The sequence below is a fragment of the Dromiciops gliroides genome, chromosome 4 (genome assembly GCF_019393635.1).
Source record: "Dromiciops gliroides isolate mDroGli1 chromosome 4, mDroGli1.pri, whole genome shotgun sequence".
Taxonomy (NCBI): Eukaryota; Metazoa; Chordata; class Mammalia; order Microbiotheria; family Microbiotheriidae; genus Dromiciops; species Dromiciops gliroides.
This window is the reverse complement of record NC_057864.1, coordinates 416,945,253-416,963,466: the sequence shown is the minus strand read 5'-3', so window position 1 is coordinate 416,963,466 and position 18,214 is coordinate 416,945,253. Positions and strand designations below refer to the sequence as shown.

At 35.7% G+C, this 18,214-nt stretch overlaps 1 protein-coding gene across 5 annotated transcripts in view; it reads right to left on the bottom strand.

Moving 5' to 3' along the window:
• The window catches only part of FNBP1L (formin binding protein 1 like), a 112,143-nt gene that overhangs the window by 14,236 nt on the left and 79,693 nt on the right, over positions 1–18,214 (bottom strand). For 4 of the 5 annotated variants that reach the window (XM_044002747.1, XM_044002748.1, XM_044002749.1 and 1 more), the window contains 4 exons: positions 14,245–14,373; positions 13,309–13,455; positions 4,396–4,599; positions 2,886–3,044 (listed from right to left, as the gene is read on the bottom strand). In XM_044002747.1, coding sequence (XP_043858682.1) covers positions 2,886–3,044; positions 4,396–4,599; positions 13,309–13,455; positions 14,245–14,373 — 639 coding nt within the window. The remainder of the gene's footprint in view (positions 1–2,885; positions 3,045–4,395; positions 4,600–13,308; positions 13,456–14,244; positions 14,374–18,214) is intronic. The other variant, XM_044002750.1, reaches the window with a different exon arrangement.

Below are 18,214 nucleotides of genomic sequence, written 5' to 3'. Positions count from 1 at the left end.
TTAGAAATGGCTACAAAATGAATAAATGAAAAACTTATGCACATTAGTTCTGTGATGGCTATCATGTTATCATTTAGAAGAAAATTTATGATAACAGAAAATTACTACATATTAAATAGCTCATGTTTCACTAATCTGAATGCAGCAAATACAGCTGCATTAAGTCAGTCTTTGGAATATATAAATGTTCTACAAACAAAACAGAAAAATACTTCATATAAAACTATGATATTTCTACACTTTGTACTTGCTGTTCTGGTCACTCAATGCATTAAAAAAGAAAAGAAAATGGAAATAGGGGAGGGTGATCAACAAGATATTCTACCCAAGACCAGATTTTTTTTTAAACTGTAAGAAGTCAAAGCCTGAGAAACCTCTTATAGATGTTTATAAAAATCACACAAGGTGTGGACACCACCTTATTCATCAAACACTGGTTCAATTAGAACAAAGGGAATACTTCTTGAACACCAAGTGAGGTGGCTTTCAGACAAAATATTTGGAGTATATGTCAATACTGTCACATAAAAAGGTACCTCAGTTCCACGGTTAGAATTAAAGTACTGGTATGACTCAACAGGGAAGGTTCTCATTTTTAATTGTAATATGTGTTAAATAAATGTCAACTAAATAACATTTCTTGTAATGACAATTTAGACAAGCTTAAAAATACACATTTTTTAGGAGGGCATGGCTCAGGGTTAACTCTGATTTTCTTAATGTGAACACATATGACAGAATTAATAAGACTAATAAAGTTCAATTCTTTCTCTCAGCCTACTTGATTTAAGAATAGAGAACACAGTTTCCACAAATCAATGTTGATACTAAAACAAATAAGTGACACAACCTGATATATTGTGCATAATTATATGAGGCAGCTTGGCTCGAAGTAAGGAAACCATGGAATGAAACCCTAATTTACAAGTTGTGTGACCCTAGACAAGTCATGTGCTTCAGGCAACACCATCTAGTAAGACATAACCAGATTTTATTCTGTTGCTATGGAAGTAGTTATCACTTCAAGAACTTGCTCTCTTCTCAGATAAAATCACAGATTTAATTGTCCAGAAAAAAACAAAAGTCAAATGTTTGTTTGGCTTCAAGGTGATAAAACAATAGGAAGAAATTTGGACAGGAAACAGCATGATTTTCTAAAAAGCCAGGTCTCCATTAAATCAGCAGGATATTTACAAATAAAAATGAATTATTCAGCAAGCAAATGGAGTTCCAAAATTTATAACTATAAAATTCTACTCCTATTAAAAAAAAAAGTAAAGAGGTCACAACTTCAGGCTTATCTTGCCCAAGCTTAGACAATTTCAAATTCTTAAACCTCTTTCTTCATACATCTGAATCTGCTAAAAACCAGAGCTCCCTAAAATAAAATATCTTAATAAAGACTTGGCCTGCTCAACACTATGAAAAGAAAGACCCCCCAAAAAAACCCAAAATAAAACACTGAACTGAATAAAATATGGTGCTTAAGTATGATTTTTCACAATCCAAGTAACTTAACTAAGTATTTATTACAGTCTGGATTGGCACCATGAAACATCTGGGTAATACTAAATTCATTATTCAGTCACTGGAAGCCACCTACAACTATTGTTAATGATTTTTTAAAATTATAACATTTTACACATCATATGGGCAGATAACTGTATATTCATACTTGTGGATCATTTAAAGGAATAATCTTTTTTTGCAGTAGTTACAATAAAGTTTATATTATGGACAGATTATGAAGAAGCTAAAATGAATAATCAAGAGTAATAATTCAATGATGAAATAATCACTGCACTGCTAAAAATCACTTCTTTGTCACACTTTTCCAAAGTAGCTGCATGTGATCAAATGCTACAACAAGTTAATAAATCTTGAATTGTGTGTGATGAACTGATGCAGATAACTAAAACAATTTGATGTTAGTTAGGGATTTTTAAGTTTAAAAGTGAAATGTAAACATCAGGTCTGATTTCAATTAACGGACACATTTCATATAAAATTGTTGGAATTTAATTTTTTTCTCTATATATGTTATCAAGAGATGGCATATAAATAAATGGTCTTATTTTTCATAATAAATAAAAAATGGCCAAACAATATTACTAAAACATCTAAAACTATACTCCCAAAATGCAAATAATTTCCTAGACAGAAATAAGCCAGACTATGCTTCACTGACATAATAGGATAATAATGCCAGTTTATTTAAAATATGTTGCTAGGAAACCATATTATTTTTCTATTTTATTGTCTTCCAAAACAAATTCTATTCATAGATGATAAACTAATAAATGTAAATTGCTAAAAAAATGGCATTTAGAAGTTTTGTTGGAAGGCAGTTTACTTTAAAAAAATTATCAGGAAACCCAATTCAATTTAAACATAATTTATTGATCACTTCCATTAAAAGTTAAATTAAGTAACTAATTTTTTTCTCCCAACTGTATAAGTACTATAGTTTAGGTGGAGCTAAATATTTAAATTATTACCAAAATAACACTTTAGAAAACTGTTAGATGAAGTCAGCATAATTATTTATAATAAGATGATGTTTAATAATAAAATACTGTAAGTAATGTAGTATACAGTACAAGACAGTGGTGGACACACATGATTTCATGTAAACAGAAAAATAGCTTAAATATATGATTGCACCCACCACCCTCTTTATAACACCATCCTTTAGAATCAAGCATTTCAAATGTTATAAAGAGGAGATTTCTTTCTTTCTTTTAACTTGAGGGTAGCTATACTTGTTACCATGGCATTTTATAACTGTATTCCAGAAAGAGCCTTATAATGAGGGTGGAGAGTATTAAAAGCCACACCACACACACAATAGGCCATCATGCATTTTAACCCATTATTAAACTTACCCCTCTTTTGAGGCTTCTGAAAGAAGGAATTCTGGGCTTCCCTGTTTTTATTTCACTCATACAATAATGCACAGGTTCAATGGAGAATGTGAGAAACTGGGACCCATTAGGAGTACTGGATGTGAATAAACTAGTAGGGGTAAGGGGTGGGGACTGTGGCTAACATGGAAATAAAGAAAGGAATCAATAAGCCAAATGTGCACAGTGGTTTTTCTTTTTAAATGAAAATGCTATCTTTGGCAACATGCTTCTTTCCCACAGTATAACCTTCACAAAAATGTATCCTACCATATACTACAAAAAGTTCAGTTAACACTTGCTGAAATTAAGTAACTACAGAAGTTAAATATACTTTTAAAATATACCATTCTACTCATTCTTTTTTACAAGGTAAAGACAATAAGCAAAACTTACATGGCACAAACTAAAAACATAATCCTCAATAGAGCTAGTGGACTTGAACAATTATCAAATTCTTGGCACATGTGGATCTATATGGATTCCTGAATAATGAGGTATTTTACTGTACTCATGAGGGACATTTATTTTACACACTTGGGAGAACTTTATGATTGTTGCTACAGCTACAACAATCAGAACAGGTTGGAAGACATGAAGGAAAGTTTAAATTGTGGCTAACTGTTAACTAGAATAGGCAAAAAAAGTTTATTTTATGTATGCTTATGGCTGGTCCTATTTGCCATTATCTTCTCTCAGGTAGATAACATAATTCATTAGTAGTTAAGTTTATACTCATCATTTACTACAGCTTTGCTTAGTAATAATTTAACTTCACATTATTTTTAATTCTTATTCACACATACTGTCCATGATTATCAAATGCTTTAGAATAATCAAATAAACATTACATTTAATAAATACAATAGCATATTCATGTATTCTGTTTTTGCTTATTGATAAAACCACTATAATTACTAAACTAGAAGAAAAGAAACAAGTAATTCTACTTGGCTTTCAGAAATGGATTTGTCTAAAGATGAAATGGAATTCTCTCATTAAAGTAATGACTTAAAACTTCAATTAAGAACCCTGAATACTGCCCATTAAAATTTCCTTAGGAAGATTTAAATTATTTATGAGACTGAATATGAACAAAATCAACTTTCCTAAGTGATCAATTATTCATGTTGATTGTCAATAATAGTACTAGTAATCTTTTAGTTGGATCCCAAAATATTTGATGTATGAAATTTGAATTCAAAACATTCACAAAATGTTAGCAATTTTCATTAACAGTCTTATAAATTACAGGATGATAGTCAAAGTCTGATTATTTCTTTTAGCATCATGTGTAGAAAAATATCTATTAAATTTGTATTTAACCTAAAATTATTTGTCTCTATTAACATTTAATTACTAAATTTTTAAACACACCCCCAAATAACTAACCATTCAATATCTATGCTAGCTATAACTTCTCCAGCTAATATGTGAAATTATCTGAAATCCTGGTTTTAAAAAAGTAATCTAATAAACCTTTAGCTCTTACCTTTGGTTTCTTTCCAAAAAGCCACAACTTGCCCTTGGCCTTTCCTACGGTGGTTTTGGCATCAATCTTCCCACTGTCCTGCTTGGAGGCACTGATAGTACCATCAGAAACGGTCCTGTAAATATGCTGACTATAATCTTCAAAAGGAAAGTCTCCCGGAGGTTCAAATCCAGACTTGAAGGAGTCGACCACCATTTGTGAGTCCTGAGCACAGGAAATTTAGAATTTTAAAACCATTTCATTTGTTTCTACATATGTTGATGATACTTTCAGAATCATTAATCAAGACAAAGCATGCTAACAAATTATATAAAGGATTTCAAATGTTAAAATCTTACAGAAATTATTAAATGAACAATTTAGTTGTAAATGGTTTCTTCCTGTCCACTCAAAAATATCAACCCATTAATATATCTGAAATACCTACAGAAAAAAGTCCTTTTCTTACTGTTAGCTCCTGACAGATTTATGTAAATTATTTAGTTTTAAAATCCAAATTTCCATTTTACTTGTAACACTGATGCTCAGAGTTTCAGTATTTTAGATAGAAACAAACTGAAGTCCAACTAGGTGTTCATACAAGGAGAATCAGAGGAGAAAAATAAACTGTAAAACAGGAGTTCTTAACATTTTTTATCTCTTGGTGGTTTGGTGAAGCCCATGATCCTTTCTCAAAATAATGTTTTTTAAATGCAGGGGGTTGAAGGAGACATGCGCATGTTTGTAGGCAGGAGGTAAGCAACCAGTAGAGAGGAAGAGACTGAAGATAAATGACAGAGGGCAGCTAGGTGGCACAGTGGATAAAGCACCAGCCCTGGATTCAGGAGGACCTGAGTTCAAATCCAGCCTCAGACACTTGAGACTTACTAGCTGTGTAACCCTGGGCAAGTCACTTAACCCTCATTGCCCTGCCCCGCCCCCCCCCCCAAGAAGATAAATGAGAGAGTGGAGATAATAGAGGGAACAATTTGCTCAAGACAGGATGAGATGAGATCACTTGCACATGTAGAGAAGGGTCCCTTTAAAAAGGAGAAGGGACCGTCTTCATGTGAGACAGAAGCAGATTTACTAGCAGAAGGTCTTTGGGTGATGCAAGATGAGAACGGGGAAAAGGAGCTCTCAGTGAACTGTCCCAATTTTTAAAATGAAATATGGAACAAGATTCTCAGCTGAGAGGATGAAGAAAATGGGAGTCATGGGAAGTGTGAGGAGGGGTGAAAAGGTTTGGAAGAGCCACTATGGGCAGTGAGATAGTGAGTTAATCAGGAAAGTGTGAAAGGCTTGCCTGCCCTGTTTGATCCCGATGAAATTGCGCAACAATATTTTCTAGTGGATTCAATCAGTATCATTCCATGATTTTGTCCAGCTTTGTTCAGTAGCATGTCTGCAAAAGCAGCGGACAGTTCTTCAACAGGATAAGGAACTCGAGAAGAGGACATACTGTAGAGTAGTGAACTATTTTACTAAAGGATGGTAATGGAAAAAGCCGGAGTGTACAGCTAATGCAAAAATGATAGTCTGGGTAACAAGTGATAGCCTGAGGGTCTGAGGGATTATGAAGCACAGTGATAATGAAAAGGATTTGGAGCTGCAGGGCAAAGGGAAATTAGATTAAGGGCTTTGAGAATTTTTGAGCACAAAGGTGGTGCATTTCTGGGTGATGGAAAGATAAAGGAAATGACTATCTGTGTGTAGCTGATGCAGGGTGAAGGAGCAGGTCAGGGGAAATGATGAAACTGTGAGGCTGAAATGTTTGAGGATCTATATATACATATAGATATAGATAGATAAAATCAAAAAGTCTTCTAGTATGAGGTCTATAGTGGATCTCTTCTATCACAGTGGCCAACACTTTTGGAGAATACATCTTCCCGATGGGTGCCTGGTCATACGTTTATGATCATAAGGTCACTGAGCAAGGTTACTTCTGGTGTAACTTTCAAGGACTCTCGAATGATGTTGATATATAGATAGGAGATATATTGTTGGAAGTGAGCCTTTAAGGAAGTATTTTGCTTTACCAAAACAAATGGATTTTCATAATCAACAAACAATAAGCAAACTGGGATCTTGTGTATTCTTTACATTTTTCAGTCAACTGTGTCATCACAAAGATGTGATTCACTATTATATATATATATATATTATATAATACTATATATTTTATATATATATATATATATATATATATTCACTAGTATATATCACTTGGTAAAAGTCTGTTCCCAACTACTAACTCAACTAATCTGAGTCTCAAAGACTTTGTATAAATGAGAAAGCAGAGGCAAATAAACCAAGTTGTTTATTTTCTCTGTTACCCTTTTTGGTATTAATATGGTCTGAAATGTTTCTTCTATAGTTTTGGTATCTTTCCTTCAGATACCTTGTAAATTGATCCTTCAACATTTTCACAATAGTGTCACCTCCAGCATGGATCTCCTTTATGTACACTTGGTTTAATCTCATTGTTCTTCCTTTCTTTAATTTCTTTAGTACCATTTCAACCTCCAAAACATCTCTTTCATCCCACTCCTCTCTATTCACACAGGTACCTCCTTTAAGCCCTCATCAACATTTACCTAGATTAGTGCAAAAGCCTATTTGGTCTCCCTGATCAAAGTCTTCACCACTCTTTACCCTTCAGTCTATATACTACACACTGGTGCTAAGGTGCATTGTCTTACAGATCTGACCATGTTACTCCCCTATTCAACAAACTCCAGTGGCACTGTCCCTAAATTATGTTTTATGTTTTGTTCTGAACTTACACACCTATACATGAAAGACATTTCCAAAAAGAGGTTTATATATTAAACTTTTGACTCTCCATTTCAAACTATTTCTTTTTTTTGGGGGGGGCAGGGCAATGATGGTTAAGTGACTTGCCCAGGGTCACACAGCTAGTAAGTGTCATGTGTCTGAGGCCAGATTTGAACTTAGGTCCTCCTGAATCCAGGGCTGGTGCTTTATTCACTGTGCCACTTAGCTGCCCCCAAACTATTTCCTCTTTTAAAAAGAGCATAGAATAAATTCTACATGTGACTTTCAAAACTGTCCTGCTTACATCTGTGCTTCCTTCTGAACTTCCTACTATTCACTTCTGTGATTTTGAAAAATGTCTGTGGATCTTTTTGTTTGGCATTGATTCTGTGATTATATATTGAGTACTGGACAGGTGTCATAATTTAAGTGTGTTCGTTTGGCTGTCAATGATGAAAATGGATCATCACATAGCACTGTACCAAGTTGGAATCCTACTTTAGAGTCTTATTACCTGGGTGACTTTGGGAAGCTCACTTGAACTGTCTCAGACTTAGTTCTTCATCTATGAAATGGGAGTAATAACAACAACTATACAGAGTTGTTGTGAGGACCAAATGAGATTAAAATATGTCAAGTCCTTGGCAAACCTGAAAATGCTACATACATATTAGCTATTATGGTTTGAAAGCTAAGAAATCTATTCCAGTTTTCATGTTTCTTGTCCTCTTGCCTTTATACAATTTTGTATATATGCTGTGTATTTACTTCTCTGAATACCATGCTGTCTCCTACTGTTCTCAAGAGAGTTTAAGTTCCTTGAAGATAGGGACTCCCTCCTTTTTAATTGTATAAACTCAGTACCTGGCATGATAATAAATGTTTGTTGTGTTTAATGGAATTAAATTCCATTCTGTATACCTAAAGTTTATTTCTTTTATATTTTGCTCAATATCATAGTTAACTACTGTGTTGTTGTCCAATTACATCCAACTCTTTGTGACCCCATTTGGGGTTTTCTTGGCAGATATATTAAATGAGTTTGCCATTTCCTTCTCCAGCTCATTTTTACTGATTTAGACACTGAGGCAGAGTTAAGTCACTTGTCCAGAGTTACATAGCTCTTAAAAGTATCTGAGGCTAGATTGGAATTCAGGAAGATGAGTCTTCCTGACTCCAAGCCTGGCTATTCACTGTACCACCTATCTGCCCCTGATTAATTGTTATGACCTAATAAATAATATCCTTTTCTTATCTTAGTCCCTAAGATAATTTTGGATAAATTACTCCAGAAATTTCAATGCTGTCTGTTAATTTTTAATCCCCTTTTTACAACTTTAACAAACTTTTTTAACTGGGGGGGTGGGTGGAGGGGACAGGACAGACATGACACTATTTCAAGAAACAAATCCTTTCAGTACAAACTCTATTTTGTGTTGGTGATAGTTGCGATTTATCGCATCCCCTCAAGTCTCAGTGAGCTTTATTCTTTCCTCATTCTATTTCCCTAATTTTCAATATCTCCTTATCCATTACCTCTTTTTTTTCCCTTTAAACTGCTTACAATGCCTACGTTTTCCTCATACTTAAAAAACCTATGCTTGTCCCCACCACATCCTGAAATTATCAAATGTCTCTTCTCATTTACATAGCTAGACTTCTATAACAAACTCTATCCTCTTTATCTATCCCCTTTATCATCTCCTACTCACTTCTCAATCCCTTGCAACCTGGCTTCATCATCACATATCTCATTCCAGCTGTTCAAATTAATTTGCCTTTTTAGGTTTCTCATGACTCTTGTGTTTATATTTCAAAGTTTCTACTCAGCGCTGGTCTTTTCATCAGAAATGCCTGAAAATCCTCTACTCCATTCAAGGAACATTCCCCGCTCCACCACTACCCCCCTCCCCCCACCGGCCATTTTTAAGATGATACAACAGCTTGTGGTTGCTATATCTCACACCTCACTGTTATCCAAGACCTCCCCAACCTTTTTATTGGTGCCTTAAAGGTCTTGGGTGATCCTGACTGGACCCCAGGCATGTCAAACTGCTCTTCTTGCTAAGTGTTTGCACCCCCGCCCCACCTCTGGGATCCAGGAGCAGGGGTGTGGGGGTTGGCTGTGACAGTGCTGGGGTTTTTCCTTATGGAGTTTCCTTCAGAAAGTAGCATATCCCTCTCTTCACTTGGACTTCTATTTCTAAGAGACCTAGGAAGTTTTCATTTATTACTTCTTGAATCAGTGTCCAAGCTTAAAATCATAAGGTTTTCAGGGAGTTCAATGACTCTTACATTATCTCTGACATTTTTTTTCATTTTTTAAATTGCAGGTTTCATTGTTTATCTCTTGCTTCATTTATTCTAGATATTCATGTAGCCCTTGTGAAAATCCATTTTTTTCCTTTGAATTATTGCTTGCTGTTGTTACAAGATACTTGCTCCTTTTGGGGGAGGGAAGAGGAGGGTTAAACCTCTAGGTACAAAATAATTTTTTATACTGTTTGGTGTTTTATTTACTCATCTTTCAGTTTTAGTTTCCCAAATTGGGGCTTTGTAGCCTGCAGGGCAAGGCTCTGCCTCGTGCTATACTTTTGGGCTGGGTAGTCAGCTCAGCTAGAATCTCACGCTGGGTCACCTGAGTTCTTTTACTGGTCTTCATTCCTCCCAAGCTTAAGCCTCTCGGGATCTTCAAGGTTCGTAGCACTATGTTTTCAGGGCCCTCTATTGCGTCTGAGGACAGAGTGCTAGTAATCTTAGAGAACCTGAATGCCTAGTGTTTTCCAGTCTGTGTTCTGTCGTCACTGATCATTCTGCTCCCCAGTGAGCTCCTCAAAGTTCCCCACCCTGGGCCTTTCTGACTTCCTTGGGCCTTTCTGAGGAGGTCCTCTACATTTGCCACGTCTTATTGGCTATATGTGTCTCTGACGCTGGTTGTGTTAAGAGGCTGGACACTACTAGCCTGTGTTGGTTTTGCTGGTGATGACCTTTTCTATTACCCATGGTTTTCCTCAGGCAGTTCTGTGATGGAAGAAGTTACTTACTGTAGGTTCACATCATATTTTTTGTTCACTATTCACTTGAGTGGGAATTTCAGATTTTTGCTAATGAAAGTATGTGGGAACTAGGCAATCTGCTGGAAGCCCTCTCCCACTGTTCTAGAAACACATATAAACTCTTCTGTTTACCTTTTAAAGTCCTACACAATGTTGGCCTACCAACCTTTCTACCCAATTCTACCCAATTCCAGCCACCCCCCACCCCCCCATTCCCCTAACCACACCCCTCATCTGCAATGCAGTTACCCTCAATGACTCTTCTTTTTTGCAGTTACCCCCACCCCCGAGCCTGGAATAAACTTAGGTCTCCCTTCTTTCTATCAGACAAAATCCCACCCCTTCCTTCAAGGTATAGTTCAAACACCATCTTTTATATGGAGCCTTTCTTAACAATGCGAGTACTCTCCCTTTCAAACTACTTTGGATGGGGGCAGCTAGGTGGTGCAGTGGCTAAAGCACTGGCCCTGGATTCAAGAGGACCTGAGTTCAAATCCAGCCTCAGGCACTTGACACTTACTAGCTACGTGACCCTGGGCAAGTCACTTAACCCTCATTCCCCACCCCCCCAAAAGGAAGCAAACTACCTTGGATTTAATTGCTTTGTTGTTATTTATATTTACTGTGTATATATATATATACACACACAGGTGTAGCTCTGAACATATACATACAAGATGTGTGCATTTATGTGTATATATGTATGAGTGTGTATATATCCTCCTTGTCTCCCTGTCATAGAATGTAAGTTCTTCCAGAGTAAGCAAGGTTTCATTCATTCCATTTTTATCTATAGCACCTAGCACAGTAGTTGGCTCATAGTAGGTATTTAACAAATATTTATTAATTTATTGGCTTAACAGATGCTTGCTTGAAGTAAATAAGATATTTTGGAGTTTCTTACAGACTTATGGTACAAGATATCTAACAGATATCAAACCAACCATTCCCTCTTACAAAACATGGTAAGTTTTTATATGTACATCTTCAGTCAGTTTGCATTAAAAGGTTATAAATGAGCTGCAGAGGGCAACCTCAGAAACAACACTTACTAGCTGTGTGACCTGGGCAAGTCACTTAACCCCACATGCCTCACCAAAAAAAAACAAAAAAAAAGGACCTGCAGAGAATTAAAGTAGTAGGATACTTTGACAGATATGTCAAACTCATTTTCCAAGGACAGCCTGAACTACATTAAAATGCAATTAAGAAATGTATAACAAAATGAATGAAAATATAATAAAACAAAGATAATTTTAATTTGTGATTGTATAGGTACCCATTTCTATTTAAATTTGACACCACTACCTTTGCAACAGAGGTGAAAACTGATACAGTAGAATAAATGTCAACCAGAAGAATATAACAAGTTAATATTTTTAAATTGTCCAAAATACCTGACAATCAAATGATCCAAGAATCTATGAGAATAGTTTTCAGTCAAATTTTCTTTAAGTTATACTTGTTATACTCATTTATTTAGATTGAGACTGAAAGAAATTAAAGCTATCTTCTTTCAGCTGATAGAGCAGGAAAATGGGTGAGTAGCCAGTAGCATTGTCAAACTGCCAGAGTTTTAACTTATACATTCACATTTTTGGCCTCATTTCATAATTTTGTTCCAAATTCAGTCGAGGAAAGACAGAAACACATTCACATTTTCAAACTACTTCTACATTCCTCAAACCATGAAAAAAGACCCTAAATGTAACCAATTAGTTTGTTTTAGTTTTATTTTAAAATTGCCCCCTTCACGATTTTGTTTGTTTGTTTGTTTTTGGTGAGGCAATTGGGGTTAAGTGACTTGCCCAGGGTCACACAGATAGTAAGTGTTAAGTGTCTGAGGCCGGATTTGAACTCAGGTCCTCCTGACTCTAGGGCCAGTGCTCTATCCACTGCGCCACCTAGCTGCCCCTCCCCTTCACGTTTTCAGAGAATCAGAGACTGTAGTCTATAGTACTATATCTGTATTCAACAGTACTCTATCTATACATCTTTTACTCATTTACCATGAATCACTCTGTATTCTAGTTATTTATGTATTTCCTGTATCCCAACTGTCTTATAAACTCCATGGAATCTGTTTTACCTAAACATTTTAGACCTTCTAGCAACCACATATAGAAGACAATTAGTAAATACCAGTTTACTTTCATTTCAATTTTAACCATCTCATATAATTTAAAGATTTATGATTTCAAGGAACCACTCTTAATATTTTAGTACCCTTTATAACTTTCTCAAGATTTGAGACAGGGTGAAACTTAAAGGGCCCACCTTAAAAGAATCCTAAAATCTCAGAGCTGAAAGGAACCTGAGAGGCAACCTAGTCTGATCTGTACATGAATAGCTATCCCTTCCACAATATCACCAACAAATACTTACCCACCTTTGACTACAGAGCTTCAGTGAAGGAACATCTATCTCCTAAAAACATCCATTCTTCCTTTTTTTTTTTTTTACCATTTTTTTTTTTAGATAGGCAATTGGGGTTAAGTGACTTGCCCAGGGTCACACAGCTAGTAAGTGTTAAGTGTCTGAGGCCGGATTTGAACTCAGGTACTCCTGACTCCAGGGCCGGTGCTCTATCCACTGTGCCACCTAGCTGCCCCCATTCTTCTTTTGAATAGCAAGCTTTATTTGTTAACTTTTTCTCTCCCTCAATCCTAAATCTGTCCCTTTGAAGCTTTCTCCATTGCTCCTTGTTGTGGCCACTGGGGTCATGTAGAACATCTTTCAAAGACATGAAGACAGCAATTGTGCGTCCTCTAAGAATACGAAGAGAACGACTACTATGGTGGTTATAAACTTCCTAGTAGTCTACCACCCAGCAGCCTAAATTCTTAGGAAATATGTTCTATAAGAGAAAAGGTTAAAAATGATATTTTAACTTTGCATCCTATATTATAAGAATAGTGAAAAATGAAATGTGACAACTTTGTAGTATATAATTTGAAACCAAGCAGAATTTAAACTTCATAGTTAAAATCCAAAATATGTAGGGCTCTTCTGGAAATAGAAATACCCACTAATGTGTAAACTTTATAGATATTTTTATTTATATGCATCCAAGTAGAACATATTTAAGGGTACTTACTCTTCTTTCATCAACTGACTTTGCAGCATGAATCATTCCTTCCAAGCACTTTGAGATAATTGGAACAACTTTACGTTCTGAATCTGCAAATCCTTTATAACATTCACTGAGTTTGATCGTTCTTCGTTCATCCATTTCCTGAAGATGCTATCAATCAATAAGTTATAAAGAGTTATATACCAATGAATGTGGCATGATGATCAAAAGCTTTGGCATACTACTAGATGTGATAATGGTGGTGGTGGTGGCGGCGGCGATGATGATGAGCAGATAGAACTTCTATAGAAGTTTCAGGTTTGCAAAGTGATTGACAAGTACTGTCTCATTTTATCCTCACAACAACACTGAGACTTAGGAGCTATTGTTAAGCTATTTTTTATAGATGATGACATTGAGAACAACAGAGGTTATATGACTTTCCCAGGGTCACACATGTAGTATCTGAAGCCAAATTTGAAATTAGGTCTTCCTGACTTAAAAATTCTAACATTTATTTTTAAAATGTTCCTCTTTAATTTTTGTGGACTATTATCTTAATTCTTGGAAATCTGTCATCTAAACAAATATGAAATAATATTTTTTAAAAATATAATTACAGATTTAGCTTATTGGTAATTCTGGCTAACAGCTGATCTAAAACTATTCCAGTGTCCTGGATTTGAGAGACAAAATGTAAAATTATCAAGAATTTTCATAAATATGTTTAATGTGATTGTACATATATAAACCTATATCAGATTGCTTGCTGTCTTGGGGAGGGGGGGAGGGAGAAAAATTTGAAACTAGAAATCTCAGGAAAACAAATGTTGAAAACTATCTCCATATATAACTAGAAAATAAAATACTTTTATGATATAAAAAATAAAAATAAAAAAATCTTATCACCAAAAAAATTCATAAATATACTATAGGATCCATTTCATTTGCAAAACTTACCTTATAAATCTGAGGAATGACTATGTAAAAATGTTTGTGCTGTTCTCCATTGAAGTTCTGAAGTTGTGCAGCATATTCATTTTTATTTTCATCAGCCATGTGAGTTCGAAGATTTAGCTGCTGTTTAGCCTACAAAGAAACAGGTCAGACTAAGCCATTACAAATAAAAAATGCATAGCTAAATCATTCTTGAAGACTCACACTTTTACGAACCAAGACTAGATTTTATGAGTGGATAAGCTAGTACTGGGTATCAGGAAGACAATGGTACTTTTTTTTTAAAGACATCAGAAAATATTTAGTATCATTGGATCTAAATTGTACCAAACTGATGTGATAGCTTAAACAATTAACTCTAAAAATGCTAGCCAACTTATCCTCATAGAATAAACAGCAATGTCAAATGCCTTAAATTGTATAGTACCTGAAGATAAAAAAATCTAGCCTATTTTATAAGCATAACAATAAAATTAAATATAAACCGTACTAATAAATGCTAAGTTGTTGTTGCAATTAAAGATCAATTCTAGGTTCATTCTAGAAAAACTCCTTCCTTTTCTATAACAGAAAACACTGGGAAGTGTTCAATTTGTATTCCTACGGCCTTGATTCAAATACTGGATCTGTCTCTTACTGATGTGATCTTGGGTCAATCACTTCAGCATCTCTAGGCCTTACTTTTCCAAGGAATTGGACAATTGATCTCTAAGGTCCTTTGGGCTCTAAAAAATATGTGATCTTCTAAAACAGGGTTTCTTAAACTTTTCCATTCATGACCTCTTTTCACTTGAGAAATTTTTACATGACCCAGAGTATATAGGTATGTTAAATAGGTATACATAACCTTTTACTGTTGCCCAATTTTTTATGACCCCTACATCCTCCCCCCCCCCAAAAAAATTCCCCAAACACATTACCTAAGAGAGACTTCCCTATTTGCTAAGAATTGCTGGGGAAGTTGAAAAGCATTCTGGCAGAAACTAAACCAAAATCTTATGCTATATTTCATAAATTCAAAAAATACACATGAGCTCAATATTTAACATCACAGAAGGAGCAGTTAATGTACCTTTCATATCAATGAACCAGGGTTGGGTTCTTAACTAAACAAGCAATAAACACTGGTATTTACATTAGCTCATTTTGTTTACATGAATTTAAAAAACTTTTACATAAATAAAATTATCTTTAGGATAAGTGAAGAAAACAGCTGAGGGGAAATCTTTGTATCAATTGTCTCTTGAAAAGCGTCTGATATTCAAGACATCACCATCTAAAAAACATAAATCAAAAGCCATTCATTTCCCTAATAGTCATCAAAGGATAGAAACATGTCTTTTGGGGGAAAAATGCTATTAGCAACCACAGGAAAGAATGTTCCAAATCATTAATAAAGGAAATACAAGGTTGTTTTGGGGTGTGTTTTTTTAAACCCTACAGTTTAAGAAGCTTTGCTCTAAAGTGTTTACACTGAACTTTTAAAAGGAATTAACTTTCCTTCACTGATACATCAAACATTTCTGAAAAGCTCTGGCTACTTGGTATTCCTTCCGTAAAAGAAATCTAAGAAGTCGCTGGCACCCTGGGATTTGTAGTTCAGACAGACAAGCATTTCCCTAGCCAACTTGAGGAGAACTTGGGAGCTTTTTTGTTCTTTGAGCATGGAGGTGGAACTGAGTTATTCCAGATGGTCATTAAGAAGAAGACTGGGGACCTCAAAAGCAAAGTCAGAAAGAATGTGTGCCCCAGCAACAATCAGAAGAAGGAAAAGCAGGACTAAGCTGAGGCATAAAAGAGGGAGATGAGGAAGGGCCACGGCTCTAGAGGTTTCCCCAGCATTTTGGAGCAGAAAGTACAGGCTGAAGCTACCAGCTGCACCCACAACTTTAAGGACTGAGGGGATTTCCTCAATAAGATCTGATTTTTCCCAACTTCCCCTCCTGGTCTCTATCCATTAACAGACACTGTAAACACACTTTACTAGTCTGTTTACCCCAATACTTCTCGTAACCTGAATTTCTGTCTCCATAATAAAGAGGCCAAAAATAGCTAGCTAGATAGACAGGCAGATGCACAGGCTAAGAAGCAGCTAGAGATAAACACAAATTCAAATTCCAGCAAAGAACCAACAAATGTATGGAATTTTCCTAGGTGTATTGTAAGCTGTTATATTTCCTAGCTATATTCTGAGCTATATTGTGATTCTGCTACCAACTTTTCATCTAATGTAAATTCCTTGAGGCAGTAGAAGAGAGACCCATGTGGACCTGAGGAGCCATTATATTTTGCCTGGCTAAAAAAATAAGCTATTTTTTCTAACAGTATGACTGATTTAAACCTCCAGAGAAAAAAGGGGGTAGAGAGGAAAGGGCAATGACAAGCACCAACAAGCTAATTGCATTCTCCACAAGCAAAACGCACAAACATCAAGGTTATACTTGCTATTCTATTTATGTGGCAGACCTAATCCCTGGATTCAAACTCCCAAATGTATGCATGCTCTTGAATTTACCTTCATTCCCAACTCCCAACATCATCTACTACAGCCTTCAGCAAGAAAAATAATGCAACTTTAGAAATCAATAACACCACTGGGCCAGCCAAAAAGAAATAAAGAACTTGCATTCCATTCTTCATTCTAACCCTATCCCATCCAAAATTTAGATTATATCCACCTATAAAAAGAGGAGTGAACAACAGTTTCAAAGTTAGTAAGAGAAATCTGACCAGAAGCAGCATTTTCCCCCAAGCATAAATGTTCCTTCTTTTAATGCTTCCCTCTATTTTGCCACTCTTTTGCCTTTCCTGACTTTTCCACTATACTTTTTCTCATTCATCCTGCCTTTTTGCACTCATAGTTGAATGCCTTTAAATTAAAGGAAAAAAGAAATCAGAAATAATTTAGCCCAGCATCTTGTAGCATTCTCCTCTGACAGAATGAACTCTTTGAAGGCAAGAATTATTTCATTTCCCCCACTTTGAATTCTTGAATTCTCAGCACCCAGCATTGTATCTGGCATATTGTAGATGCTTAACAGACATACCAGTGCCCATCCTGGGGTTCTGGAGTCTTAACTGGTGAGACTTGTCTGTATCTAACCCAACTCCTCTTTCTCTATGTCTCACAACTCCTCTGTTCTTCATCCACCTTCATGTTCTCTACCTCTGAGAGCTCTTTCCACCAACTACATTCTCTTTTCTTCCCTATATCTAACTCTCAGTGAACCAACTCAACTCCATGCAATCCTCCACCCTAGATTCCCTTGCTACCTTGTCCTATCAATATCAACAATTTTGCTCCAGTCTTCCCTGCATTACTCTCACTATCTGTTTCCTTCCCTCCTATTTACATACTGCTCAAAAAAGCTGGAGAAAACCATGAACTTCAGCTGACTAAATCTACTACAAATTTATGGTCTCCAAGTTCAACTCGAAGCTCAATTTAGCTAGATAGAAATTATTCCTCCTTAATCAATCAATGCCCCATTCCATCTCTTTTTATCACTCCTCAATTTTCAGATAGAACCCTCCTCACTTTATCTAAAATTAGGACTTCAACTCATACTTCACTGAAAAAACTGACACCACTCAACAAGGTTTCCATCTTTCCCATTCTCTTCATTTCCTATCACTCAGACGTCTTCTTTACTATCTCCCTCCATCACCCTAGTTTCCGATATGCACCCTTGACTGTCCCTATTATCCTGGCCATGATCACTCTAACCTTCAATTTCTATCTAACTAGCTCTTTCTCTACTACCTGAATTCCCACATTTCCCCCATCTTTAAAAATGCACTTGATCCAAACACACATGCTAGTTGTCATCCTATATCTATGCTTCCCTTCTGGACTAAACTTTGAGAATGCTATCTCTAAGTACCTTTACCTCCTCTTCTCTCACTCTTTTAAGTCTTCTTCATTCTAACTTCAGACCAAGATATTCAACAAACCTGCTTGTCTCCAAAGTTA